The sequence below is a fragment of the Pipistrellus hanaki genome (genome assembly GCF_964339955.1).
Source record: "Pipistrellus hanaki genome assembly, chromosome: 9".
Classification (NCBI taxonomy): domain Eukaryota; kingdom Metazoa; phylum Chordata; class Mammalia; order Chiroptera; family Vespertilionidae; genus Pipistrellus; species Pipistrellus hanaki.
Window position 1 is genome coordinate 66,425,268 of NC_140511.1, and position 27,799 is coordinate 66,453,066.

A 27,799-nucleotide genomic window follows, 5' to 3' on the forward strand; every position below is an offset into this window, starting at 1 on the left:
ACTGTGTGTCCATGGTCAATCACTTCCTCTCTAGGTTTGTTTTCTTATCTGTAAAGAGAACTAGATGGAATCAGGAGTTCAGATTTATGAAGCTTCTCGGTGGTCTTTGTGAGCCACTTGGGATTATTTTCCAAATCCCCCTTGTGATTGTGTGTGTGGACATTATATATATATATATATATATATATATATATATATATATATATATATATATATATATATATATCTTATTTATTTTTTACAGAGAGGAGGAGAGAGCGATAGAGCTAGAAACGTCGATGAGAGAGAAACATCGACCAGCTGCCTCTTGCACACCCCCTACCAGGGATGTGCCCACAACCAATGTACATGCCCTTGACCGGAATCGAACCTGGGACCTTTCAGTCCGCAGACCGACGCTCTATCACTGAGCCAAACTGGTTTTGGCTGTGTGGACATTTTTTGATGAGGGGACTAAAATCTCATCTGACTCATAATGGAGTTTATGACTAAATAACAACTACTTAGCTACCAAGACTTCAGCTCTCATATTCTATTCACTACTTCACAACAACTCTGGAAGCAAAATTTAGATCCTGAGATATATTATATATATACTAAGTCATTTAATCTGGAGTCCTAGGTCAAGATCATGACCCTGCTTTTTTCCCATATAGTTCTGATCAGGTTTTATTTTTGTGATGCTCTGAAGTATTTTGCTTCTAGTGAGCAGTTTTGATCAAAGCATCCCAAGGGCTTATGATCTGACCTCCTAGAGCTGTGAATCACTCCCACCTCAGAATCACAAAGCCTTGAGACCAAACTGGCTGCACTGGGACCCTAATGGCCAATGTCAAGAGGGCCTCTGATTCTGCCAAAACCCCACCTACTCCCACTTGGTAAGTTCCTTCCCCCCCCCCCCCCCCCCCTATACATCTTCCCATTGGGCTGAAATTCCTCCCTTAGGGATTCACTGCTTTGGTTTTGCCAAGCCTGAACACTGTGCAACCCAACTCCTTGGGGAAGAGGCATGACCTTCTGATTCTAATGAACTAAAACTAGGAATGGTGGGAGGACAGGGAAACGACTGGAAGGTGGAGTGATGAGGGGACTAAAATCTCATCCGACTCATAATGGACATGAGCAGTAGGATAGACTGGGACCAACTTCAAGGGCATAGGAGTTCAAAGGGCTGTTTACACGCTGTGCCCTGCACCTCTTCCGGGGAACAGAGCCGGACCAAGGCTCAAATTCCACCCGACGGCAGTGGTGTGGAGGGGACGCCCTATACCACCCCTCGTCCCAATTCCGCATCCGCTGCGGCTCTGTGGTCAGGCCAGGCGGCCCCCGGGCCCGGGGAGGAAAGGGGCGGAGGAGAGGGGAGGAGGGCCTCGCTCTCCCGGCCACTGGCCCGCCCAGGGCAAGCGCCACTTGGGCCCGGGTTCTCCGCGCCGGCGGAGGCAAACCAGAGCTCAGGGCTCTCTTTACCAAGACAAGGTCTCCAGGCCTTTTCTACCGCGCGAGGTCGCGCTACAAGCCCACCCTCCTCTGCCCCGGCCGGGTCGCGAGTCTCCTCCGAGCATGCCTTCCCGGATTCCTCCTCCTCCTCCAAACCTTCCCTCCCAAGCCCTCCTTTAGCAAGATGGTGGCGAGTGCACTTCCGGCGAGTGTCCTCCAGGGCGCGTCCGGACCGCTGCTGCAGGCGCCGCCCAACGGGTTCCACCCCCTTTGCTGCACAGATGATAACGGTGATGGCGGGCGGACTGCTGGGCTGGAGCCGGGCGGCTCTCCTCCAGCTCCTTCTCGGCGTGAACCTGATGGTGATGCCCGCCATCCAGGCCCGGACTCTGCGCTTTGTTACCTTGGTAATGAGAGACAGGGTCGCCAGGGCACGGGCTCGAAGGGCACGGGCTCGCCGGAGGAGGGAGGGGCAGGGTTTGTGTTGAGGGTGCGGGGACTGGAGGAGGAGCTGGATTAGGAGACTCCTGGCCTGCGGTTTTGCGGGCTCAGGACTGGGGGCCGGGTTCGGAGGTGATGTGGAGTCGCAGGGGATGGGGGTGGATGAGCTGCAAGGAGTTTTACATCAGAGAATAGGTCCGGTGAATCTGCCCTGAGAAGGATGTAAATGGTTAAAAGACCCACCCCCTAGAAATCTTTGGTGATTTTTGCAGTCCTCCCACCATTTGCCTTCTTTTCCTTTCCCTTTGGTTTTGCCTATGATCTCCGTGGTCATTGCTTAGCCATGTTAGACTCTCTGGAACCTGGAAGAAGTTACTGACTTTTGAGTTGGGGTCTTTTGCAATGGGTAGAGTTAAAGGCTTCCCAGAGGGATTGAGGCTTCTCTCTCCAGCATGGGGCAGAGGTGGGCTCTGTGTCCCCATCAAGGAGACGCTTCTGACCCCTAGGCAAACCATTTTCTTTTGCCAGCTGTACCGACATGGAGACCGGACACCAGTGAAGACATTTCCCAAGGACCCCTATCAGGAAGACGAATGGCCTCAAGGGTTTGGTCAGCTCACCAAGGTGGGTCAGAAGGCAGCCCCTCCTCAGTATGAGCTGTACCACGAGTGACCTCTAGGGCAGGCTACAGAACCTGGGGCCCAGCAAACTGCCATGTCCATTGTGGGTGCTGACTTTGACTAGATTTCTTGCCAAAGACAATGCCCCACACAACTGGCTACTTAATAAATGACTCCTGGGATCCCATGAACACCCTCCTACTTCCAGCCAGGGGTAAACTGAAAAGCAAAAGTGCCTAAGCCCCATGGGATTTGTGAGCCATCCCTAATCCTTGGGTTTGCCCACAGGAGGGGATGCTACAGCACTGGGAGCTGGGCCAGGCCCTGCGGCAGCGCTACCGTGGCTTTCTCAACACTTCTTACCACCCACAAGAGGTAAGGCTGGGAGCTCAATGTGCAAGGAGAATGGGATCTGCTGTGCTCACCCTCGGTCCTCAGGGGGCCTAAGGGTGAGGCTGGGCATTCCCCCCCCCCCCCCCATGCATTTTTGGTTACAACTACAGGACAAGACACCCAAGAGCTGTCTAGAACAAAACCCTCGAGGCTGAGTTGCCCCTGCTTGGGTGGGAAGAGGCAACATTTATCAAGCATCCAAGTTCAGACTGAAGGAAGGGTCTGGCAGAGCAGTGTCTGGCTTTGTGAAATAACTCAGGTTTTCCATTCAAGACACATATTGAGTACCTCCAATGGGCTAGCATTTTGCACATAATGGTATACTACCCACTTATGATCTCTGTCTTTGTGGAACTTTGAATGGAAGATTGGCAAGTTTTTTGGCTCCTTAATCCTTTCTCTCCCCCCCCCCCCCCCCCAAGGATGGGGATAGCTGTTCCTTTGGTTACCACTCTCAACCACAGCTATCTCGAGTCCCTAGATGTTATTGTTCCCTTGAGGATCAGCTCTGTCTTGATTTTGCCTGTCCCCATAGCTTTCTCCTTTTCCCATAAGCATTTATCTGTTCCTTGTCTTATTTCCTCTCCCTGGCCTCCAAGCCAGTTTATAAAAGGGGGTGTGAATGGAGATAGTTTCTGCCCTCAAGGATCCTGGTCTATAGGGAGACAGGATAAAACTAGACAGACAGACAGACAGACAGACCAGAGAGCCTTACTGACTAAGTACTTGGGACTGGGAGATGCATTTGAACTAGAGCCATTCCCATAGGAGCCATTCTCAGAGTAGTGATAGCTAGCCGCCAGCTGAGGGTTTGGACCTTTGCTGGGAAGAAGAATGGGGAAGGCCAGAGAGGGTGCAAGGGCCAGATGCATGGTGGGATTACAATTTGTTCAGTAACCAGCAAGAACAGGTTTTCCCCTTAGGACCTCACTGAGGAGCCAAAGCTCCTCACCCCACTCCCACAGGAGGAGACTCATGTTGTCATGTCATCTCTGCAGGTTTACGTGCGAAGCACTGACTTTGACCGTACTCTCATGAGTGCTGAGGCCAACCTGGCTGGACTTTTCCCTCCCAATGGGATGCAGGTTTTCAATCCAAACATCTCTTGGCAGCCTATTCCCGTTCACACTGTGCCCATTGCTGAGGACAGGGTAAGACTGGCCAGCCCTTCCCTGAAGGCCGTGAGAGGGGCAGCTCTGGCCATGGGCCTGCTGACCACTGATTCCCTCTCTGCCTCTGCTTCTCCCTTTTGGTCTGCAGCTGCTGAAGTTCCCATTGGGCCCATGTCCCCGTTACGAACAGCTGCAGAACGAGACCCGGCAGACACCAGAGTATCAGAATGAGAGTATTCAGAATGCAGTGAGTGGGGCTGAGGTGGCGGTCACCACATGGTTCTTTGTCCCAGGGCAGGATTGATCCCCTGATCCATTTTTCATAGCAATTTCTGGATATGGTGGCCAACGAGACAGGGCTTACGGACTTGACACTGGAGACCATCTGGAATGTCTATGACACACTCTTCTGTGAGGTGAGCCTGCCTAGGGTCCGCAGGGTGACCCTTTCCTCTTCTACTCAGCAGGCTCCGGTGACCAGAACATGGAGACACAGAGTCTGGCTACCATTCCCACTGGGGAGATCCAGGCCAACCGCCTGCTTCTTGTGAAACAGGGGGACTTCCCTCAAGGGTGAAAAAGAACCCCAGAGTGGGAACTAGCTTATTAACTGTCAGCAGTTCCTGCCCTTCTCCACCCAAAGCGCTGGTGGTATCTGACTCCGTTCTGCTGGGTCACGCTTTTTTTGTGCCTGAGCCTCCTTCTCCGTGCCCTGCAGCCTCAACACTGTCCGCCATGTCTCCTGGTTCCAGTCCCTCTGCCTCAACTCTCCTCTCCCTCCCCTCTCACACACACACAGGCACCTTCTCACTGGGGAAGAGAGATGCCCCGGGAGAGGCTCCGGCCTAGTCCAGGGAGCTAACCTGCCCGCTGCCATACGCAGAAAACACATGGGCTGGTCCTGCCGCCCTGGGCCTCACCCCCAACCATGCAGCGTCTGGGCCGGCTAAAGGACTTCAGCTTCCGCTTCCTCTTCGGGATCTACGAGCAGGCAGAGAAGGCCCGGCTTCAGGGGGGTGAGTGACAAGAACAGCATGTCATTCCCTCCCTCAGGACCCTACAGCATTAGGGGCCTTCTCACCCACTTCTCCACCTGAAATGTCCTCTGCTCTTTCAAAACCCCTCGGGTCTCCCTCGTCATCCCGTGAGTCCCCAAAGTCTCCCTAATTCGCCAAATGCTTAGCACATTTGCACTGGACGAATGACCACAATCAGGCCCACGTGCTTCTTTTCTGCCTTTCATGTTCTTACCTTTCACTCATGTCACAAGACCCGTCCCACTTAAAGGAATTCCCACCCCCAGAGAACCCCTGGGGCCCCTTTGAAAGGAGGCTGAGAGCAATGCCAAGGGGCAGCCCAGGGAGAGCTGTCAAGCCTTTCTGACATGGCAGGGTTCCCCCTGCCAGGAGCCACCGCCTTGTGTGTCCTGGAGCAGCCTTCAGTTTACATTTGTATTGACTTGGAGGCCTTCTTCAAACATGGGCAGGGCCTTGCAGTTCATATTTATCTTGCTTCCTTCTGTAAATCTGAAAGTTGTCAGAGAGCAGGGCGTTCCTCTGTGGTTCTCAAGCACCTAGAGAGTTCTCTGTATCAGTGATCAGACCCAAGACTAGCAGAGGGTGACAGGACCACCGATAGAGCTGAGCAGAAGACGGTGATAGCCGTAGCCACTGACACTGGGGGTTTTTCTTCCTCAGGAGTCCTGGTGGCTCAGATACGGAAGAACCTGACACTGATGGCCACGTCCTCCTCCCACCTCCCTAAGCTGCTGGTTTACTCCGCGGTGAGCTCCCTTAGTCCCCGGCATGCTAACGTCAGACAAGCAGCTGGACTTCTTCTCTGTTCAGTGCTGGGGAGCGGGGTGCAGGGGAGCATGCTAATCGGGAGCCCTTCTTCCTTACAGCATGATACCACCCTGGTTGCTCTGCAAATGGCATTGTCTGTCTACAATGGTGAACAAGCCCCCTACGCCTCCTGCCATATATTTGAACTGTACCAGGAAGACAATGGGTGAGTGGAACTAACTAGTCTGCCCTCTGGAAGGGCACTCGTATGGTGGCTATGGGCACCCTAAGGGCTCCGTAACAGGCCTGGTGGGCAGCCTCCACCTTGTCTCCCATCACCCCTCAGGAATTTCTCAGTGGAGATGTATTTTCGGAATGAGAGTAAGAAGGCACCCTGGCCACTGAGCCTGCCTGGCTGCCCTCACCGCTGTCCACTGCAGGACTTCCTGCGTCTCACAGAGCCTGTTGTGCCCAAGGACTGGCAGCAGGAGTGCCAGCTGGCAGCTGGTCCTGCAGACACAGGTGAGCTGCCGCCTGCCTCTGTGCTAGGCATGTCCCAGAACAACTTGCAGTTCCTATCCACAAGAGAGCGCTCACGCTTCCAGCCATCTTATTGCATTTCCTTTGACAGTTTACTACCCACCGTGAGACCGTCTCACCTTTTCCCTAACACACTCAGGGGATGCTCTCACTTCTTATAGCACTGAGAAAATAAAAGCAATTAGAGAATCGTCCCATTTTCCCACCACCACGTCTTCCGGCTGCTCCCTGGTGCAAGCTGCTACTTAAGGCCCTGCCTCTCCACTTACACTCTGGGCTCATCTGTTCTCCACAAGGACCTCTGATGTCTCAGTGTTTCCTCTCTGCTGGATCAGTCTCATCTCAAAAGCCTAATAAAAACCTCTCAGACCCCCATCTTTCTCTGTTCCCTGTTAGATCGCAATCCTTCAGAGTTGCCTAGATTCTGCTTTCAATTCCTCACTGTCCATTCTCTCAGGTGCACACTGGACAGTCTGGTGTCGCCTTTCACTCCATTAACTTTTGTTAGTGACCTCTGACCAAAGCCAGTGACCAGTTCTTAGTCAGCTTCTCTCGGCCTCTCGGCAGCATTATATAACTGGTCACGCCTTCCTTAAACATTTCCTTGGCTTCTAACTTATAGGCCCCTTCCTTACTGGCTTTTCCCCACTAAACAGTGCGTGGTTCAGGGCTCGTCCTGGTCCTTTTCTCATCTCTGTCCCCTCCCAAGGTAATCTCATCCAACCCATGGTTGTATGCACCAATGCTAAGTTCTGTCTTTTTGTGATTCCCAGATTCATAACCTCTTCTCTGAGCTAGACTGACCTATCCAGCCAGCTGCAGCCTTGAGGTCTCATGGATGTGGCATCTCAAAGTCGATATCTGAAACCAAATGCTCTTCCCCTTCAAAATCTGTTCTCCCTCCAGGTTTCCCCATCTAAGTAAATGCCACACCAGTTACCTAGTCACACAGTATAATCCTAGGATTTATCTTGAATACTCTTTCTTAGACCCCACAACCAGTCCACTAGGAGATTCTAGCATGCCAACCTTTAAAATACATGTTCTTACTGTTAATAGTATTAACTCACTATCTGATTTCTCTTTGTTCATTGCATTTACTTCTTTTTTTTAAAAATATATATTTTATTGATTTTTTTACAGAGAGGAGGAGAGAGGGATAGAGAGCTAGAAATGTCGATGAGAGAGAAACATCGACCAGCTGCCTCTTGCACACCCCCTACTGGAGATGTGCCCGCAAACAATGTACATGCCCTTGACCGGAATCGAACCTGGGACTTTTCAGTCCGCAGACCGATGCTCTACCACTGAGCCAAACCGGTTTCAGCTGCATTTACTTCTAAAATGGAATACCAGCCTGTGAGTTCCACTTGGATTTGGCTCTGGCTCTCTGTAGGAGACGGTCAGCAATTCTCCACCTTGTGTCTGTAGAACTGTCTTTTGGATCTGAAGCTTTTCACATGTGGGGGAAGGCAGCACGACCCCATGGCTGGAAATCTGGGTAGTGTAACTTTGTGGCTAAGAGCACAGATGTTGTCAGACCTTGTTTTGACTCCTGCCTGCCCTTTTGTCATCAGACTTTTGGCAGATTGTTTAACCTCTTTCAGAACTTTCATTTGATCAATTATAATAAAAAGTCTACCTTGAAAAAACACACACAAGACATGCTCTTGCTCCCTAGTCAATCTACCATCATCTCTTGCCTGAACTACTGATGAGCTTTTTAATGTTCTGAGTTTCTTCTTGTCACCAGTCTCTCAGTGAAGCAGAGTTAAATTCTTAAAAAAGTAAATTAGGCCTTAGCTGGTTTGGCTCAGTGGATAGAGTGTCAGACTGTGGACTGAAGGGTCCTGAGTTCGATTCCTGTCAAGGGCATATGCCCAGGTTGTGGGTTTGATCCCCAGTAGGGAGTGTGCAGGAGGCAGCTAGTCAATGATTCTCTCTCATCATTGATATTTCTATCTCTCCCTCACCCTTCCTCTCTGAAATCAATAAAAATATATTACTTTAAAAAAAAGTAAGTTAGGCCACAGCTGGTTTGGCTCAGTGGACAGAGCATTGACCCTCAGACTAAAAGGTCCTGGGTTCAATTCCAGTCAAGGGCACTTTTGTCTCTCTCATATCGATGTTTCTCTCTTTTCCACTTTCTCTAAAAAAAAAAATGGAAAAATGTCCTTGGGTAAGGATTAATAACAAAAAAGTCAGTCAGTTCACATTAGTACCCTTCTCAGATTCTTCCAGTGGGTTCCCATCACATTTGGAATAAAATCCAAGTTCTTTACCACTTGGCCTGGCCATCCACTCTCATCTCCTACCTGTCCATCACTAATCTACTCTATGATGCCTTCTTGATGATCCCAGAACATGCCAAGCTAGTTGCACATCAGGGCCTTTTGTGCTCGCTTACTGTCTACTCTCCGCCCTCAGCACAGGACTCTCTCCTCTCAGATCTCGTATGTCTCACTGGCTCCAGGTCTCTGCTCCGATTATCCTCAGTGATACCTTTCCTGACTGACCTCTCCAACCTTTCCCCCTTACTTTGCTTTGCTTTATGGCATTTGTCACTAACTGTGGATATCCCCATTGTAAGAACAGCTCCTGGCATATGGTAGGCCATCAGATATTTGTTGAATGAACACTGACATGTCTTTTCTCTCCCTTACCCCCATGCCCAGAGGTGATCGTGGCCTTGGCTGTATGTGGCTCCATCCTTTTTCTTCTCATAGTGCTGCTCCTCACCGTCCTCTTCCGGATGCAGGCCCAGCCTCCCGGCTACCGCCACGTTGCAGACGTGGAGGATCATGCCTGACAACCACTCAGCCCCCTCCCCTCTGCCTCTTAGGGGAGGTGGGTTTGGCCTTCACTCCTGACTGCTGCTGCTCCCTAGCCCATGAGCAGGAGGCCCTGGGTTGGGCCTTCCTCTGATTACCCCAACCTAGATGAAAAAGTGGGATGAACAAGCTTGGCACCTGCCACTCAATATTCACGTGCCCGATGTTTCCCAAGTACTGTGCTGGATGTTGGCTCTCTCCAAATAGGATCTGCCTCCTCCATGCTCCCTAAGGACCTGATATGTAGACAAGGTTTAAAGTTTCACTCAGGACCTGGGATAAAAAACTGAAGTTGGTGCTTCATCTTGCCTCCCAGTCAAGACCTGCTCCCTCTTCCAGCCCGGAGTCTTTGGCAAATGGCTCAGAAGATACAGTCTTGCCTGTCAGTGCTTGTTGTACTGGGGAAAACTGTCTAACATTGGGGACACGAACACTGGCCACCAAGGAACCAAATCACCCAACAGCCAGCCAGTCAAGTTTCCCTTCTCCAGCTGAAGCTACCATTAGTCTAACATACTGCCTCAGGTATCCTGCGAATGCCTGTAGCTTGAGTAGGTCCCAGGGGTGTTTGTACTTGGGAGGGAGTTGAGGGAGGTGGGAGGAGAGTGAGTGGTGCTACAGTCATGAAACTACTACCCCCTCTCCTGGGCTTGGGCCTCCAGGGACGTGAGGTAAGTGCAGGTTGTAAGCTGGACAGCTATTGACTATGGCCCACAATAGGGCTGAGGTAGCTTGAGGAAAAGGAAAATTGTGGACTCTTAGTGCTGTTTCTGTGCCTGTTCTTCGTTTTGGAGACCCAGGAGTGCTTTGACCAGGGCAGCGTTGGAAGATTCACTCAGAAGCTCAGTTGGGTATAGTTTTATTGTCCATGTCAATAGTGAGCACAAATAAAAAACCACCACCTGATCACTCTGCCACCACACGTCAGGGAGGAGAAAAGCCCTTTGGCTCTAGGAGGAGCTTGGTTTCAGGCTCTCGATATAGCAGGGAGCCTGGGGGAGCTGTGTCGCCAACTCTGGGGAAGTTTCAGAGCCAAGTCCAGAGCAATAACACGGCCAGTGTCCCAGCCCCACAGTATCCCGTGCCACAGCATCCTGTTCCAACCCTATGACTCGGATACTTTGGTCCTTTAACACATAGCTGCCTCTTCTCACAGGACTTGTTCCCATGGGGCTCCAAGTCCTTGCTTGGTCCACACCTTCATTATGGCCTCTCATTTACACATCGCAGCTTGCTTCTGGCTCCAAATGAGAATGTGATAACCTAGAATGAATAACACCAGTCTGACTCACCTTCTCTTATCAGTCTCTCAGAGCTCGGGGCTGGCCCAGGGAGCCTAGAACTTGGTAAGGAAATACCAGGGAATTGGACAACAGCCAAGCATTACCAAGACCCAGACCAAACAAGGTTGGAGGGCCTAGTCCAAATAGACCACTGTCTCCTGGTTATCTTCTTCACTGACTGCTACCTTAGGTGAATGTGGCAGGGCTAAGCTGAGGTTGGCTTGCACTGGACCTTGGGAAGTAGTGCCAGGCTTGAGATAGATACAACCTACTTCACTCACCCATCACAGAGGCCAGTGTGTCCCCCATAGGATTGAACTCATTGAGCTGCAGAGACAAGGGGATAAGCATGAGGAGGAGGTAAAGGTATTATTTCTGGTCATTTTTGGTCAATAAGGTAGGTTGACTCCCTGCTTCCTCCCATTATTTGAGGGCCCAAGCCTCACCGAAATGATGCCAGAAGATTCTTCATCATAGAGCTGATGCATCAACTTCCCTGAGCTTCCATCAAACACATCGATTGTCCTTAATTCACGGGGGGAACAACTTTTGAAATTAGGATCTGGGTATCTGCCCACAACAATGAGGTTGTACCGTGGATGCCAGGATGCCTAGGAGATGGAAAGGCTGGTCATGAGAGTAGATGCAGAATGCTAACAAGAGGGTTCGTAAGTATTCTTTGCCATTAACAATTGTTAATACAGCTGTCAATGACTTAATAATGGAGATAAGATCTATATGAAAATACAAGAATAGTTTTCAGTTGTATATACATCTACCAATGTAAATTTTAAGCTCCCAGCTGGCCCCTCTGCCCCTTAGGACACCTTCAGGCCTTCTCTCTTGCATTTGCTGAGATCATATCAACTGGCAAATGTTTTTACATCAGCCTGATGTAGACATTAACCAAAGAGTAAAACCTACAACAAAGGAACAAGTTTCTGGTAACCAAAACCAAATCAGACATATGTTCTGAAGTAACCACACTACTATCTCTTCTATCAACTTGAATGGCAAAGAGTTGAGTAGAAAATGCTAGTGTCTGAAAAGAGGAGGAAACCTGTTGCTTCCCAGATTATCCCTTTCACAACAAATCTGATAGTTATTGGAATGACAGATTGGATGGGATTTTCCTAAGAAACTTCTCACAGAAGTTTTGAAGGAGGAAATACATTGTAAGCAGGAAGGAAGAAGGGGTATATGCAAAGGCTTAGAAATAAGTCACAAACCAGTCACACCTGGGAAGCTGTAGTTTGGCACACAAGCCAGAAGATGATAATGGGCACACAAGCCGGTAAAGGATCTTGATGCTATTAGAACCTGGATTTGATTTGAGGTACATGGGGCCACTCTAATACTAAATCATCATTGTTTACTGAGTAGGCATGGTGTCATACGCTCCAAGTGTACTGATTCAATCTCACAGCAACCCCATCAGTTAGAAACCATTATTCCGTTTATAGACAAGAAAACTGGAATCTAAAATGGAAGTAATTTCCTCAAGATTCTAACCCAGAGGGGTCTGTCTGCCAGAAGATGGTGCCCCTCACCATTAACTGAAGCACAGGCATGTAATCTGGAGATTTGAAGAGAGGCTTAGTAGGGGCTTGGGCAGGAAGGAATCACAGGATTTGAAGATTGTAAGCCTTGGGTACTGAGGCTAGAGAAGCTGCTAACAAAAAAGCTAAGGTTCACTTATAGATCAACCACGGAACAAACTGAAGGCAGAAGGTCAAGATTTTAGAAAATGCCATCTGAGGAGATCAGGACTGGGTTGAGAAAACTTAGGAAAATAGCTTATCAGAGAGACAAAAGAAAACCCAGCAAGCTGGGATTGCAGAAGTGTGGGGCAAACGGAGCAGAGAGAACCAGGGGATGCGTGACTACTTTGTGTCAGGGCAGGAAGAGATCTGGGAGGAAAGGCTTCTGTAATCTGTCCTCCCCTGCACCCTCCCTTGGGCAGACCTATCTGTCTCCACGATCACAGGGCTTTACTCCATCACTTACCTTGATAGGTGTCAGGTGCTGGAAGTGGCGGTGAGGATGTGGGATCAGGCTTGGGGGGCTGTCCCACTGGGAGGCAGAGTAAACCCGGATCTCACTCTTCTGGTCGGTGGTCAGGAGCTGGGCTCCATCGGGACTGAAATGAGCTGGCAAGTGACAAGTCCTTGAGCTGAAGGGCCTTCTCTTGCAGGGACCCCTCCCTCCCACTCCGCTACAAACAGTACTGGAAGGGAGGTGGTGCATCTGGGATCTGAACAAAAACATTCTAGAACTCAACAGCTGGTGAGGGCAGCTGGATTCAGAAAGGTTGGCTGTCGGGGGTAAAGGTCTGACCTAGCGGCTTCTAAACTTTGAGGGCAAAGCCCAGGAGCGACGGGGCAGGTAGGGTCTGCAGGAGGGATGAGGTATATCACACCTGCGTTGACAGGATGACTGTGTGGCAGTGAGTAGAGGAAGCTGGATTTCCCTTTAACCTGGCGCAGGTCCCAGATTTTCACTGTTTGGTCTACAGAGGCCGTGGCCAGGAACCAATCACAGCAAGGGTTCAGGGCCGCGTGGGTCACTTTCTTTTTGTGCATTCTCAGATTCCAAAGCTGCAGAGAAAGGCGGTTCAGGTGGGGGCAGAGACAAGGGAGGGATAGGGAGGACCAGCCTCTGAGAACGCACCTCCTTGCCGTCCATGTTCAGCAGAAACACGTTCCCCACATTGTCTCCTGTGACCACCACTCGGCTTTTCCCAGACACATCCAGGCTGCAAAACCAGAAGCTGGAGGGAGAGACGTTGCTGTAAGGTTCTTGGGGACAGAGGCAAGGTCCATGTATTTATATTTTTTAAAAAATATTTTTATTGATTTCAGAGAGGAAGGGGGAGGGAGAGAAAGATAGAAGCATCAGTGATGAGAGAGAATCATTGATTGGTGAGCCTGCAACCCAGCCATGTGCCCTGACTGGGAATCGAACCTGTGACCTTCTGGTTCATAGGTCGACGCTCAACCACTGAGCCATGCCAGCCAGGTGCAATGTCCATTTATTCATGATGTAGCTCCAGCGTCTAACACATAGAGATATTCAATAAATACTTGTTGAATGAATGAATACTATCTTGCCATGGACTTCCAGTGAGGAACAGACTTGTCTACCATCCAGATAGAGGTTATGGGGTTGGTGAGGCTCAGAAATCTGTCTGATGAGCCCAAGATTCTCAGCTAGTATGAGTCCCTGAAGCAGCCAACCTCAGAGCTATATGACAAACCCCCAGGTTAGCTTGCCCCACACAGCCCTGGGTTCTGCGGAAGACTCCTTGGTGGTTCTCTCCCTTTACCCTCCACCTGTTGAGTCAAAGGAGGTGACAAACCATCAGGCTGCCTAGCTCTGTTCCTCAGAGCTGGCTAGAAGGGAACTTCTGCCCCCTTCTGAGCATTTAGGGGGAAAAGCACACCCACCCAGAAGCTGTCTGGCTCCTGTCCCTCAGACTTCTTGAAGACGAAGGAGATGGGGAGGGGGTGCTTCAGGGATCCCGATCGCCAGGAGAGCTCAGATTTTTGTCTTTTCTCTCAAACCTCCAAATCTCTGCTCTACCGCCTTTTGCATTCCCTGTAAATCTCTTCCAGAGGAAGAGTTTCTTGAGGAAGAGAAACCTAGAGCTGTGCTATCCTATCCACTGTCCTGAAAACTCATGGAATTCTTACTCCTGTGAGGCAGTCCAGGATAACATCCAGTGCTGGTTAGACCCCCGCCCCCCTCAGTTCTTTAGGGAGCAGGATCATGTCTCTGGCCACAAATCAAAGTTACAAGCATTCTGTAGTTTCTACAACCATTTGCTCTTGGAAAGTCCAAAGTGCTTTATGGACACGATTCTATCCATTTAAGCTTCATGGGACTGGTCAGGTCATCACACCCCAGTGGATGTAGGGAATACAATTTAAGTTATTTCCTGCTCCAGGCTTTTAAGTGGCTTATTCTAGGGCAATGCCAGTTTGACTTGTCCAGTGAGAATCAAGGTCCCACCCGATACAGGAATGACTTACAAACTAGCTGAAGCCCTTCCCTTGTGGAGAAGAGTGAGGCTCCAGAACTCCCCAATTAGTAACCCACCTGGACCAGAGGAAGCAGCTAAAGAGTTTGAGATGGTGGAGCGTGGCTAACACCTTTCCTGACTTTCCTGTGGTAGAAGAACTGGGTGGGACCTGGATGCTCTCACCAGAACTACACGGAGAGCCTAAGAGCCCTTTCCCCTTGTTAACTACTCACTTGCAGGTGTCATAGCTGGCGTAAACTTGGAGAGTGTTGCCTTTAAAGTCTTGCAGCCTAGTGGTTCCCTCCATGGAGGAGGTGAAAAACTGGTTGGTATTGAGAGGGTTAAACTTCAGCCCAGTGATGCTGCCTCCAGCTCCAATCTAACACAGGGAGAGAAAAGCCAGTGAGTGACGATGGCCCAGGAGGAGGAGGAGGAGGCCTGGTGCACATACTCTGCCCAAGAGAAGTGCCAGGCAGGCAGCTTTTGGGGCCAGGCCAGTTTACATGCCTAGACCCTGGGACGCTCTCCACAGAGCTCTTTGTTTCTTGAAATTTTGGTTTTTGTTGTTGCTTTTAAAATATATTTGTATTGATTTCAGAGAGAAAGGGAGGAGAGATAAAAACATAAATGGTGAAAAAGAATCACTGATCAGCTGCCTCCTGCACACCCCCCTACTGGGGACTGAGCCTGCAACCCGGGCATGTGCCCTTGACGGGAATCAAACCCTGGAACCTTCAGTCTGCAGGCTGACACTCTTATCCACTGAGCCAAATCAGCTAGGCAAGTTTTCGTTTTAATTTTATTTAAAAAACTTAACATATAGCCGAGACCGGTTTGGCTCAATGGATAGAGCGTCGGCTTGGGGACCGAAGGGACCTGGGTTCGATTCCGGTCAAGGGCATGTACCTTGGTTGTGGGCATATCCCCAGTAGGGGGTGTGCAAGAGGCAGCTGATCGATGACTCTCTCTCATAGATGTTTCTAGCTCTCTATCTCTCTCCCTTCCTCTATGTACAAAATCAATAAAATATATTTTTTAAAAATTAACATATAGTAAATTTGGTAGTTTTGGTTATAAAGTTGTATGAATTTTAATGCGTGTATAGACTTGAATAACCACTGCCAAAATCAGGATGCAGAACAGTTCTGTTACCCTCCAAACTCCCTCATGTTCTCCCTTTGTAGTTATACCTCCCCCCACCTCTAACCGCTGACGACCACTGATCTGTTCTTCATCACTGGTTTTTGCCTTTGATAGACTGTCATATAACTGATCACACAGCATGCAACCTTTTGAGACTAGCTGCTTTCCTTTTATCAGCACGATGCCCCCCGAGATTCATCCAAGTTGCTGTGTGTATCTATAGCTGGTTCTGTCTTATCGCTGAGTACTCCATTGTGTGTATGTACCACAGTTTACCACAGTGTTCTTATTAGAAGAACTTCTGCCCAGAAGAGTGGCTGGGTTAGGAGGGCAGGAGACAGATCTGAGCTCCTTCCTATTTTTTCCAAACATTCCAGATAATGATGATGAAAATAATCATGTAAACATCAATAACTTCATGTTATTAAGTTCTTATTATGTATCAGGCACTGTTTTATGAATTTTACATCCCCAAGAGTCCCTTCTCCACTTCTTCCTTATGCTACTATTTCGGCCTCATGGGCCTCTTACCCAACAACCACTTCCCTCACTCAACATGCTAACTGGCACTTGCCATTCCCCCTATAAACATGCTGACTGATGCCCATGGTCTGACAAACTCTTGCTGCTAGTAAGATAATCTTCTGCTACCATCAGTTGAGGCCAGTACTTACATGGGTTAGTCGTATTTGTTCTTAAGCCTGTATATGCCAGTTTTACTTTTTATTATAATGATATAATGCAATTAAACATATAATTTAATCACATATAATTTATTAAACATGTAATTAAATATTTAAACGAAATATTTAAACATTCAATTAAACATGTAATTTAATTAAACTGATGAAATACATGTAAAAAGAAAGACCATTGTTATTTCTATGAAATTATATTGAATTCTTTGGAAAAATTAGATAAAAATGAGTTGCTAAAAATAACAGTTGTCATGGGTGAGAAACTTATAAACAATTAGGGTGGGAAATAATAAAAATTTCAAAAGAATCTACAATCAGGTTGCTTCAGGACTATCTTTGAATTATGTTCCTACTTTAGACCATATATAGAATACATTATGTGTGCAGTTTATGTAAGACCAGGTACACTGTAATCAGTGACCCTTATTCCAGGAAAAGAATAGGCTCTATGTCAAAGCATTAGTAACAAACACACACATACACATTTTAGATTAAAGTGCATGAGTGGCCGGAACTGGTTTGGCTCAGTAGATAGAGCATCAGCCTGTGGACTGGGGGATCCCGGGTTTGGTTCTAGTCAGGGGGCACGTACATTGGTTGCGAGGCTGTGCGGGAGGCGGCTGATTGATGTTTCTCTCTCATCGTTTCTAGCTCTCTATCCCTCTTCCTTCCTCTCTATAAAAAGTCAATAAAATATATTTTTTAAAAATGCATGAGTGTTCTCTTAGCAAGTGTGGACTAAGTGGTTTGACTAATTTTTACACTAAGGAAGAATAACAAAACCTGGACAAAGTATGAAAAAGAAATATATTTGAGACTTGCAAATACAGTGATGGTAGGTTAGCTTGTATGTGGCCAACCTTCTTCTGGGAATAACTAGGAAAGGTAGATAAAACATGTATTTAAAGAATGTAAAGTGATGCAGCCACTTTAGAAAATAGCTTAACAGTTCTTCAAAAATTATCCCGGCCATAGCTCAGTGGTTGAGCATTGACCTATGAACCAGGAGGTCACAGTTCAATTCCAGTCAGGGCACATGCCCAGATTGTGGGCTCGATCCCCAGTGGGAGGCAGCTGATCGGTGACTCTCTCTCATCGTTGATGTTTCTTTCTGTCTCCCTCTCCCTCTCTGAAATCAATAAAAATATATTTTTTAAAAACCACTAAACATAGTTACCATATGACCCAGCAATTCCACATCTAGATATATATCCAAGATACATAAATACATATGTTCATGTAAAAGCTCATACACAAATATTCATAGCAGCATTATTTGTAATAAAAGAAAGGTGAAAAATCAACATCCATCAAACATCCATCTCAAGAAGTTGTAAAACTCAAACATCCATCTCTAGAAGTTGTAAAACTAATAAGAAGCTAAAGCCAAAGAAAGTGGGGGGGGGGGGGGGGAACCCACACCAGAGTTAATTAAACAAAACAAATATACTGGGGAAAGACAACACAGCCAAAAGTTGGTTCCATAGAAAGACCAATAAAATTGATATACCACTGGTAAAACTGACCAAACAAATGTGAAAGCACAAGTAAGTAATTTAATAAATGTTAAAAGGGACATCAGACACTTTAAAAGGTAAGAGGATCATAAATAATTTTATGCCAATGAATTTGAAAATTTAGATGAAATGAGCAAATTCCTAGGGAAAAAAAATTGCTAAAATGACAGATGAAAGAGAAAATCTGAATAGTCTGATATCTACTAAAGAAATTAAATTCACAACTAAAAACTTTCTTGCAAAGTAAATTCTAGATTCTGGTGGTTTCACTGAAGAACATACTAAATATTTAAGAAAAAAATAATTTCTTTTTGAAAATATATTTTCAAACTATCCCAAACTCAGAGAAAGTTGTAAGACTAGCACAAAGAACTGTTTTTCTGAAAACATTTGATAATAAATTGGCAGCATGATGTCTCATTCATCCTCAAAAATACTTTACTATCAATATATACAAGGTGAGGCAAAAGTAGGTTTACTGTTGTTCGTATGGGAAATAATACAATAATTAAGAAATAATTAGTAACCCTTACTCCAGAAAATGCAAAAATAAATTCTGTTTTGCATACTCACAACTACAAACCTACTTTTGCCACACTGTATTTCCCACAAGAACATTCTCCTACATAACCGCAATAAGACCATCAAAACTTAGAGGTTTCTTAAGTAGTTCAAACTCATAGAAACAGAAAGAATTGCGGTTGTCAAGGGCTGGGGAGCAGGGGAAGTGGGAAATGGTTTTTAAATGAATACACAGTTTCAGTTTTACTGAAAGTTCTAGAGATTTCTTGCATAATAATGTCAATATAATTAACACTACTGAACTGTATATTAAAAATGATTCATATGATAAATTTTGTTACGTGCTTTTACCACAGTTTTTAAAAGGAGCAGTATTACTTGTTAGAGATATAACTGTAATTGTAAAAAAGTAAAAAATAAAAATATTTAAGTAAAAAAAGAAATCTATAATAATAAAAGTGTATATGCTAATTAGACCAGACGACCTTCTGGATGACCTTCCAGACAAAGCCAGTACTGTGAGGGAAGCCCGGGTCCCAGGGGCCTGCTGGCAGCCTGAGGGAAGCCCGGGTCCTGGGTGCCAGAGGGAAACTGGTGCCTGTAGCTGGGGAAAGGAAGGCCTACTCTTGCATGAATTTCATGCATCAGGCCTCTAGTATAAGTAATAAATCAAAACAAACAAACAAAAAACCAATTATAGTTTATCACATTAACAGAATAAAGGGGGAAAATCATATGCTTACTGACATCAATAGATAGAGAAAAGTATTTGATGAAATTCAATTATCATTCAAAATAAGAACTTTTGGCAAACTAGGGGGGAAAAAGGAACGTAATATGATAAAGGATATTTAAAAAACAAACAAGTTCCTAGGTATATTTACAAAACAACTGAAAACATGTTCAAACAAAAACTTACACAGGAACATTCATAGCATTTGTATTAATATCAAAAGGTAGTTAAAAAAAAAAAAAAGGTAACAAAAGGTGGGTACAACCTAAATGTCCATCAACAGATGAATGGAAAAATAAAATGTGGTATATCTACATGATGGAATAATACTCAGCTACAAAAAGGCAGGGATATAGCAGAGATGAACCTTGAAAACGAAAACGTTATGCTAAGTGAAGCCAGACCCAAAAGGACAAATATTGTATGACTCCATTTATATGAGGTACCTAGAACAGTCAAACTCATAGAGTCAGAAAGCAGATTAGTGGGCTGGGGAAAGGGTAATAGAAAGTCACTGCTTAGCCGAAACTGGTTTGGCTCAGTTGCTAGAGCGTCGGCCTGTGGACTGAAGGGTCCCAGGTTTGATTCTGATCAAGGGCATGTACCTTGGTTGTGGGCACATCCCCAGTAGGGGGTGTGCAGGAGACAGCTGATCGATGTTTCTGACTCTCTATCCCTCTCCCTTACTCTCTGTAAAAAAATCAATAAAATATATTTTAAAAAGAAAGAAAGAAAGTCACTATTTAATGAGTACAGGGTTTAATTTTGGAATGATGGAAAAGTTCTGGAAATGAATAGTGGTGATGATTGCACAACAATGTAAAAGTACTTAGTACACTTACCGTACAATGTTTAAAATGATAAATTTTATGTTATGTATATTTTACCACAATAAAAAGTAGCAGAAATTATATGTAATGATAAAATATAAAAGCCTTTTATGATCAAGTACAAGACAAAGATAAAAGCCTCCAACGCACGCTCTCCCTCTGGGGAGCAGCCGGTGCCATTCCCTTCCCCGTCTTCTTCTCCACAGGCATGTATCTCCTAAACTCTAAGGGTTTCCATAAGACTTTCAACCAGGGAGCAATGGACAGCAGCGGCTTGTCCCAGGCTAATCCCCTGAACTTGTCCCAAGGCCCGGTTTTCTCTGACTTCCCAGTGAGTCAAGGCAGCCTAGTTTCTTCAATGCTAAGTCCTTCCTGTTTTACTGCTCCAAGCTTTAATAAATGTACCCTCACAGTTACAAAAAGAACAAGACAAAGATGTCTGCTATCACCAATATTCAACAACCTATTACATGTCTTTGTCAATAGAATTAGGCAAAAAAGAAGTATAACAATGGCAAAAGAAAAAAATCAAACTCATTATTTGTAGATGACAAGATTATGTAGGAAAAAACTTTCAAGCCTTAAATAAACTATATATTAAAATTAATAATATGGATTTATGCTTCCAATCACAAATAGCACATTGGTGACATGTAGGACAATAACTAGTAGCCTAACATATATGTAATTGGAGTTCTAGAAAAAAAGAGAGGGAGGAGGAAAAAACATTTGAAGAAATAGATTTCCAAATTTGATGGCAGTTATAAACTAACAGATCCAAGAAGCTCAGTGAACCTCAAGCAAAACAAACATAGAAAAAGACACTGTGAAAATCATAATCATTTTTAAGGCAGCCAGAAAGGGAAAAGTTATGAAAAGAGTAACATAAGAATTAGAACAGATTTTGCAGCAGGTATCATTTAAAGTCTGAAAGAAAAAAAAAGACCCTCAAAACCTAGAACTCTATACCCAGCAAAAATATCTGCCCCCCCCCCCAAAAGAAAAATACCTTTTAAGATGAACAAAAGAAAAAAATGCATCACCAATCAACCTACAATATAAGAAATGTTAAAGACAGAAGGAAATGTTACCAAAAGGCCATCTGGATCACACAATGGGATGAAAAGCACTGGAAATGGAAAATTTGTGGGGTTTTATCAGGTTCCTTTTCTCATTTTAAAACTATCTTTAAAAGCTATCTACTCTATAACCCAGCCACAAATAGGCATTTACTCTCAAAAAATAAAAGTATATATCCACCCAAAGATTTGTACTTGAATGTTCATAACAGCTTTTTTTTATTTTTGCACTACCAATAACTGGAAAAAATTCAAATGTCCTTCAGTGGGTAAATTAATAAATTGTGATATATTAATATACTGAAATACTACTCAGAAGAAGAAAATAGAACTATTGATACCAATAATACCAACAAAAATGTAAATGAATCTTGAATAATTATACTAAGTGAAGAATCCATGCCTAACCAGCCAGCATGGCTCAGTGGTCGAGCATCAACCTGTGAACCAGGAGGTCATAGCTGATTTCTGATCAGGGCACATGCTTGGGTTGCAGGCTCGATCCCCAGTGTGGGGCATGCAGAAGGCAGCTGATCAATGATTCTGTTTTGTCATTGATATTTCTATTTTTCTCTTCTCCCTTCCTCTCTGAAAAAACAACAACACATTAAAAAAAGAAGCCAATAGAAAAAAAAAAAAATATATATATATATATATATATATATATATATATTATTTTTTTTTATTGACTTTTTACTTGCTCCCTGGTTGCAAGTCTTATGGAAACCCTTAGAGAGTTAGAAACATCAATGAGAGAGATTCATCGATCAGATGCCTCCTGCACGCCCCCAGCTGGGGATGTGCCTGCAACCAAGGTACATGCCCTTGACGGGAATCGAACCCGGAACCCTTCAGTCTGCAGGCCGACGCTCTATCCACTGAGCCAAACCGGTTTCGGCGAAAAAATATATATTGTATAATGCCATTTATATAAAATTCTAGAAAATACAAATTAATGAATAGGAATAGAAAGCAGATCAATGGTTTTTAGGGGACATGAAAGAAGGAAGATTACAAAGGGGCATAAGAAAATTTTAGGAATTTGGCTGGAGTGTGGGTCTATGAACCAGAAGGTCCTGGTTTGATTCCTGGTCAGGACATATGCCCAGATTTCAGGCTTGATCCCCAGTGAGTGGAGTGCAGGAAGCAGCTGATGATTCTCTCTCATCATTGATGTTTCCCTCTCTCCATCTTGAAATCAATAAAAATATATTTTTAAAAAAGAAAACTTTAGGAGTGATGGGTATATAATAATGTAAGTAGAAATATGAGTGTGTGAATAATGTATACCTATACAAAAAGATGTACAAAGTGGGAATTTCAGGTAATAATTATTTGATTCTTTATACTTTCCTCTGTATTGTTTGAATTTCTTATGATGAATATCAATCATTTTTATAATGAGAATAAAATTTATCTTCATTTTGAAAGTATAATACATGTTCCCTTCCCAAGGGTCTGAAAGATGTAAAGATGAAAGTCAAGGTCAGATGACTAAAGAAGTAACCATATATGAGGCACTACAGTTCCTGCAGCCACTGGTTTCAAATCAACTTTCTGTTGTCAGTATCTGAGAATAAAAACAGAGTTTTCAAGACCACCATACCCTTCTTTTCCAACCTGCTAGTCAAAGTTCAAATGTCCAGACCAATCTCCACAATGGTGTGAGGAAACTTGACTTAAAGGCACATTATAATAAAGGGTGATATAAACCAAAAGCCTTGGCAAGTTCAAGACAGTTGTCATTCCGTTTTGGTTGGGAGGCTCTTCCCCTAGGATACCTTTAGGTTACACATTAATTTTCTATTCCCTGGATTTCTATAAAAATATAAATCTCTTCCTGCCTGAGCTTTGGCTCTGACTTTAATTTAAAGCTGCCCCTCCCAGTCCTATCTCACCAGCTGGGCAGGAAGACCTCTGAGCACTATCCACAACTTCTTCTGATTTTGTCATGTTTTCTTCAACATCCATCTCATACCTTGCATCCTAATCTCCCAAGCCTGTCTAACCTGGATGTTTCCGATGGACTGCTTTAACTCTTCATGTAAGAGAGTTCATTCTGGATTTATCCTTGGCCTCTTCTATCTCCAAATCAGAGATGGAAAATGGTGAGCTGAAGAGGAATTCAGTTCACAGATGTGTTTTGTTTAGCAACAGAGCATGCTTAGTTTTATTTGGTTCCTAACATGAAAAATCAGGATGTTTTAAATTGAAACCCTTGTGTACTATTGGTGGGAATATAAAATGATGCTGACACAACTTTTAACAGTATGGCAGTTCCTCAAAAAATTAAAAATAGAGTTACCATATGATTCAGTAATTCCCCTCCTGGGTATATACCCAAAAGAATTGAAAGCAGGGACTCAAAAGAGAGGTGTTTGTACACCCCCATGCATAGCTGCATTATTCACATAGCTAAAATATGGGAGCAATCCAAGTGTCCATTGAGAGATGAACAGATAAGCTAAATGTGGTAAACACATACAGTAGAATATTATTCAGCCTTAAAAAGGAAGGAAATTCTGACACATACTGCACCATGGACGAACCTTGAGGACATCATGCTAGTTAAGTAAGCCAGTCACAAAAGGAAAAATATTGTATGATTTCATTTATATGACATACTCAGAATAGTCAAAATCATAGAGAAAGTAGAAATCTGGTTGCCAGGGGCTGGGGGATGGAAGAATGGAGAATGTTTAATGGGTATAGAGTTTCAGATTTAAAGATGAAAAGTTCTGGAGAAAGTGAATGTATTTAATGCCACTAAACTGTGCATTTAAAAACAGATTAAATCCTAAATATTGTTGCATGTATTTCACCACAATTTAAAAATATTACAACATTTCATGTAATTAACCAGGACTTTAGGCTCCTGAAAAAAATCAGACCTGATACCATGGGACCTAGATTCTTACATGTCAACCATCTCCAGTTTATCACTGACCCTACCACTGAACATCATTCTTTTATCTGTTTAGCTTCTTTAGTCATGTGAGTTTGTGGTTTTTGCTCTAAACCAGAGCATCACTCTTCATAGTGCAGCCCAGAATCCAGCTGGACAAGCTAAGGGTCCTCTCTCTGGTGGAAGGGCCAACACCCCTACCGCTCACTGACATAATACCAGCTTGATCAAGACCATCCCTGAAAAACTATCCCAAACACGCTCTACCTTTCCTCCTTTCATCTCCATTTATGTACAATAAATGTTGTTCTTCCTCACTCTTCACTCAACCATGAAGCCTTCTCTATAGACCCTAATTTGAAAGAGGTTCTTCCTTCTCTCATGTTCTATAGCATTTAGCAGCCGTAGTGCTAATTATGTCCGTCTACATCCTATCTACCCAGCTACGTGTCAAGCCCCTCATTCATTCAACAAATACAAAGCAGCTACTCTAGGCCAAACATCGTTCTAAGCACTGGGGACAAAGAGGTGGACCAGAAAGACAAGATCCCTGCCATTTTGGAGCTTACTTTCCAGTGGGCAAAGGTAATAAATAGGTAGCGTATTTCAGATATTAATAAACATCGTGGGGGAAAAGTGAAGCAGGGAGATATGGAGTGAGTGGATGGCATGGAGGCTACTTTAGACAGAGTGCTCTTTAAAGAAGGGTATAGAGCTCAGAATTGAATAATAAGGGAGAACCAGTCAGGAGAAGACCATAAGAAAGAGTACTCCAGCCAACGCCAAGACCCAGTTTCAGGAATAGACCCAGTGTGGCTAAAGTATAGGAAGTGAGGAGATACAGCAGTATAGGATGAGGTCAAAAATTATTAACAGTCTTAGATTCTATTCTATAATATGTGATGAATTACTAGAGGGTGATCAGTATTCTATACCACATGTGTCAAACACAAGGCCCACGGGCCAAATCCAGCCCGCCAGGCCTTGCAATGTGGCCCACACCGCACTGTCATCACTGCACTCCGCTGTCAGTTTATGACATTGTCAGTTTATGACTGTTCAGTAAACCATTCGGCCCGCGATTTAGGCTGGATTTTAGATTTTGGCCCCTTCTCTGATTGAGTTCGACACCCCTATTCTATACCTTCTAATATTTTAAGGGCAGGTACTCAATAAAAATTTGAGTATCATCATTTACTTGTTCCCACAGTTACTTTTGACCCCAATCATTTCCTTTTTCACTGGTTGACTTTTCATTCCTTCAACACTTCTTCAGCACAGTTATCTGGCCCAGGGACTGCTCACCCCTTTAATGAAGGTGGGTTTGTCCTTTAAGCCCAAGTTCCAGAGCATGATATCTCCCCCTTTGGAACCCACGGCCAGGGTGCTGGGGTGAGTTGGGTGCCATGTCAAGGATGTGGCCCTCCTGTCAAAAGGGGCAGCCTTTTGGAATATCTGGTAAGAAGCCAGAGAGTGCAAAAAGGACTGCTGGAGACCCTGAGAAGGAGAGAAAACAATTAAGTTAAAATTAAAACCCAAGTCCTAGGTAAGCTGCCAATCTTTGCCTCCATAGATGAGTCCTAGGGCCAAGTTCTCCCACCAAAGGAAAACGAACTGCCTGGCTCTGTGCGTGAAATATTTGTAATATACATGAACTAATCTTGGAAAGCAAGAGGCAGAGTGCATTCCAGCTGGGACCTTTACGTACAGCTGGAATGAGTGCCCATAGGCCAGATACCAAGGCAGGGGTGCTATAACCTCCCGGTGAACCAACTCGGCATCTAATTTTGAAGAACCCAGTTGTAAAAAAGCACCATGCAAACCCTTGTGCACTTCATTCAGCCAGGAAATGCCTCACCTTCTGTAGTGATGGCCAGTCGGTTCTGCCCAGCTTATGCTGATGGAGGGCCCTGACGATGCTCCCGCATGGTGGTGAGACCTGCAAGCTAGTCAACTTCTCCCAAAGGCAGCCTGAGTCAAGTCTTCTGCTACAACCTGCCAAGTATAACATAGATATTTTCCTCTCTAATCTTAAGAAAGGTGTTGTGGTTTTTTGGGTTTTTTTTGCTGAAATCCCGGAAAGAAAGCCTTGTTATTTCATTTGGCATAGCCAATCTCTCCCATCACCTCCTAAGGCCTTTCCACGGCCTGCTCAGTCTCACTCAGCGCAAGAAATAAACAGTGAACAGGGAATTGCCCCCTTCCCCAGAATAGTTATTCTGAAATGAAACTAAAGGTGATTTTGCCAGGTTTCTGAGAGCTGAATCAAAGAAACAAAAATAAAGTGTATGCAGAACTCTTCCTAGTTTGGTTTGGAAAACTTGTGATAAGGTTGGGTGACAATTTTAAAATCACATATATTGCGTAATAAAAAAAATATGTAATAATTTTTGTACAGCACAGAAATTTTAAAGAAATAAGTATCTTTAAGTCCTATATTAAAATAATGTAGAGGAACCAGTTGTTGGCCCAAGACCAATCTGTTCTGGAAACCAGCAGATTTAGCATATATGACATGGCTATAAAGAACCTAATCTAGCCGAAACCGGTTTAGCTCAGCGGTAGAGCGTTGGTCTGCGGACTGAAGGGTCCCAGGTCCGATTCCCGTCAGGGGCATGTACGTTGGTTGCGGGCACATCCCTGGTAGGGGGTGTGCAGAAGGCAGCTGGTCGATGGCAACTGGTCGATGGCAGCTGGTCGATGTTTCTCTCTCATCGACGTTTCTAGCTCTCTATATCTCTCCTTTCCTCTCTGTAAGAAAAATCAATAAAATATATTTAAAAAAATAAAAATAAAAAAAATAAAGTACCTAGTCTACTTTGGGAGAGGCAAATCCACTGAAATCAGGAACAAAGCAACCCTGGCTTATCAAGATGTATTTGAGAATCTGATCTCTATGAATCCTGCCTCTTGACAACCAATTCTTTTTTTCTCGTAGACAAAAAAAAAATCCACTTCATCAACAACCCCCTGCTCCAGTTTTTTGAGTTCCCCCACTCTCCTTATAGCCCTAGGTTCAATCCCCAACAAACCTCTCAAAGTGCTTTCTAAGGAAATTGAGGGCTCTCACAGCCAGCTACACATACCACCAGGCAAGGGGGGGTGTTATTTTAAGCAGTCCTCAGTGTGTAAAAATCCTGGTACAGCCCTAACCGGTTTGGCTCAGTGGATAGAGAGCCAGCCTGTGGACTGAAGGGTCCCAGGTTTGCTTCCGGGCAAGAGCATTTACCTTGGTTGCAGGCACATCCCCAGTAGAGGGCGTGCAGGAGGCAGCTGATCCACGTTTCTAACCCTCTATCCCTCTGCCTATCTCTGTAAAAAAGCCAATAAAAATTTTTTTTTTTAGAAAATCCCGGTACAAAGAAGGAATTTGAAAAGTCTGTGTGTCTTATGTAATGGAACTCATCTGCCTCTTTTTGCCACCGGAGGGAGGTTAAGCCCAAACTCTATGGTGTCAAAGGATCCGCAGATGCACAGCTTGAGGCATCTGAAAATGTGGGCAGCCTCGGCCACCTAGAAGCCCCCATCCCCCGCTCCAGCCTCCTGCGTGAGAACCCCAAACGGCGGCGGAACGATAAAAGCAGCAGGCGCGCAGTACCGGGGCCCTTCACACAGAGCTTCTTGGCCTCGGGCTCCGGCTCTCGGGCGCTCCTGCTCTTCTTGCTCTTGGGGCACAAAACCACCTCGAAGGGCTTCCGGGTTTCTGGGCGCTTCTTGGGGGCCATCGCGTCCTCCGTGCACGCCGAGATTGCGGAGGGAAGACAGAGAAGCCTCTGGGGAGAAACAGGGCGGGGAGCAGGGACCGGGGCCAACTTCCCGCCAAACAAGCCAACTTCCCGCCTAACAGGCTCCCGGCTCCCAACTTCCTTCTAGTTCCGGCCCCGGCCCCGCCCCTCTAGGCCTCTCCCGG

At 45.3% G+C, this 27,799-nt stretch overlaps 2 protein-coding genes across 2 annotated transcripts; one reads left to right on the forward strand and one right to left on the reverse strand.

Annotated features, from left to right (window-relative positions):
• The first annotated feature begins 1,356 nt into the window (after positions 1 to 1,356).
• ACP2 (acid phosphatase 2, lysosomal) lies at positions 1,357 to 10,064 on the forward strand. Its single transcript, XM_084896094.1, has 11 exons — positions 1,357 to 1,844; positions 2,407 to 2,502; positions 2,787 to 2,873; positions 3,890 to 4,042; positions 4,152 to 4,250; positions 4,330 to 4,419; positions 4,887 to 5,019; positions 5,701 to 5,786; positions 5,907 to 6,013; positions 6,134 to 6,309; positions 9,003 to 10,064. The coding sequence occupies exons 1-11, from the start codon at positions 1,719 to 1,721 to the stop codon at positions 9,134 to 9,136; spliced, it is 1,287 nt and encodes a 428-aa protein (XP_084752220.1). The 5' UTR covers positions 1,357 to 1,718; the 3' UTR covers positions 9,137 to 10,064.
• On the reverse strand, positions 10,002 to 27,766 carry DDB2 (damage specific DNA binding protein 2). Its single transcript, XM_084896125.1, has 10 exons — positions 27,488 to 27,766; positions 25,748 to 25,884; positions 25,195 to 25,386; positions 14,696 to 14,841; positions 13,112 to 13,211; positions 12,861 to 13,038; positions 12,449 to 12,591; positions 10,888 to 11,052; positions 10,723 to 10,768; positions 10,002 to 10,421 (listed from the first exon to the last, which is right to left on the reverse strand). The coding sequence occupies exons 1-10, from the start codon at positions 27,612 to 27,614 to the stop codon at positions 10,372 to 10,374; spliced, it is 1,284 nt and encodes a 427-aa protein (XP_084752251.1). The 5' UTR covers positions 27,615 to 27,766; the 3' UTR covers positions 10,002 to 10,371.
• Between the last annotated feature and the right edge of the window lie 33 nt (positions 27,767 to 27,799).

Coding starts and splice junctions, on each gene's coding strand:
- DDB2 (XM_084896125.1), bottom strand. CDS start 27,614: ATGGCCCCCAAGAAGCGCCCAGAAACCCGGAAGCCCTTCGAGGTGGTT. Junction 13,039..13,111: donor TGAACATGGACGGCAAGGAG/GTGCGTTCTCAG, acceptor CTTTCTCTGCAG/CTTTGGAATCTGAGAATGCA. Junction 11,053..12,448: donor AGCACCTGACACCTATCAAG/GTAAGTGATGGA, acceptor TCCATCTCCTAG/GCATCCTGGCATCCACGGTA.
- ACP2 (XM_084896094.1), top strand. CDS start 1,719: ATGATAACGGTGATGGCGGGCGGACTGCTGGGCTGGAGCCGGGCGGCT. Junction 4,251..4,329: donor ATGAGAGTATTCAGAATGCA/GTGAGTGGGGCT, acceptor CATTTTTCATAG/CAATTTCTGGATATGGTGGC. Junction 5,787..5,906: donor AGCTGCTGGTTTACTCCGCG/GTGAGCTCCCTT, acceptor TCTTCCTTACAG/CATGATACCACCCTGGTTGC.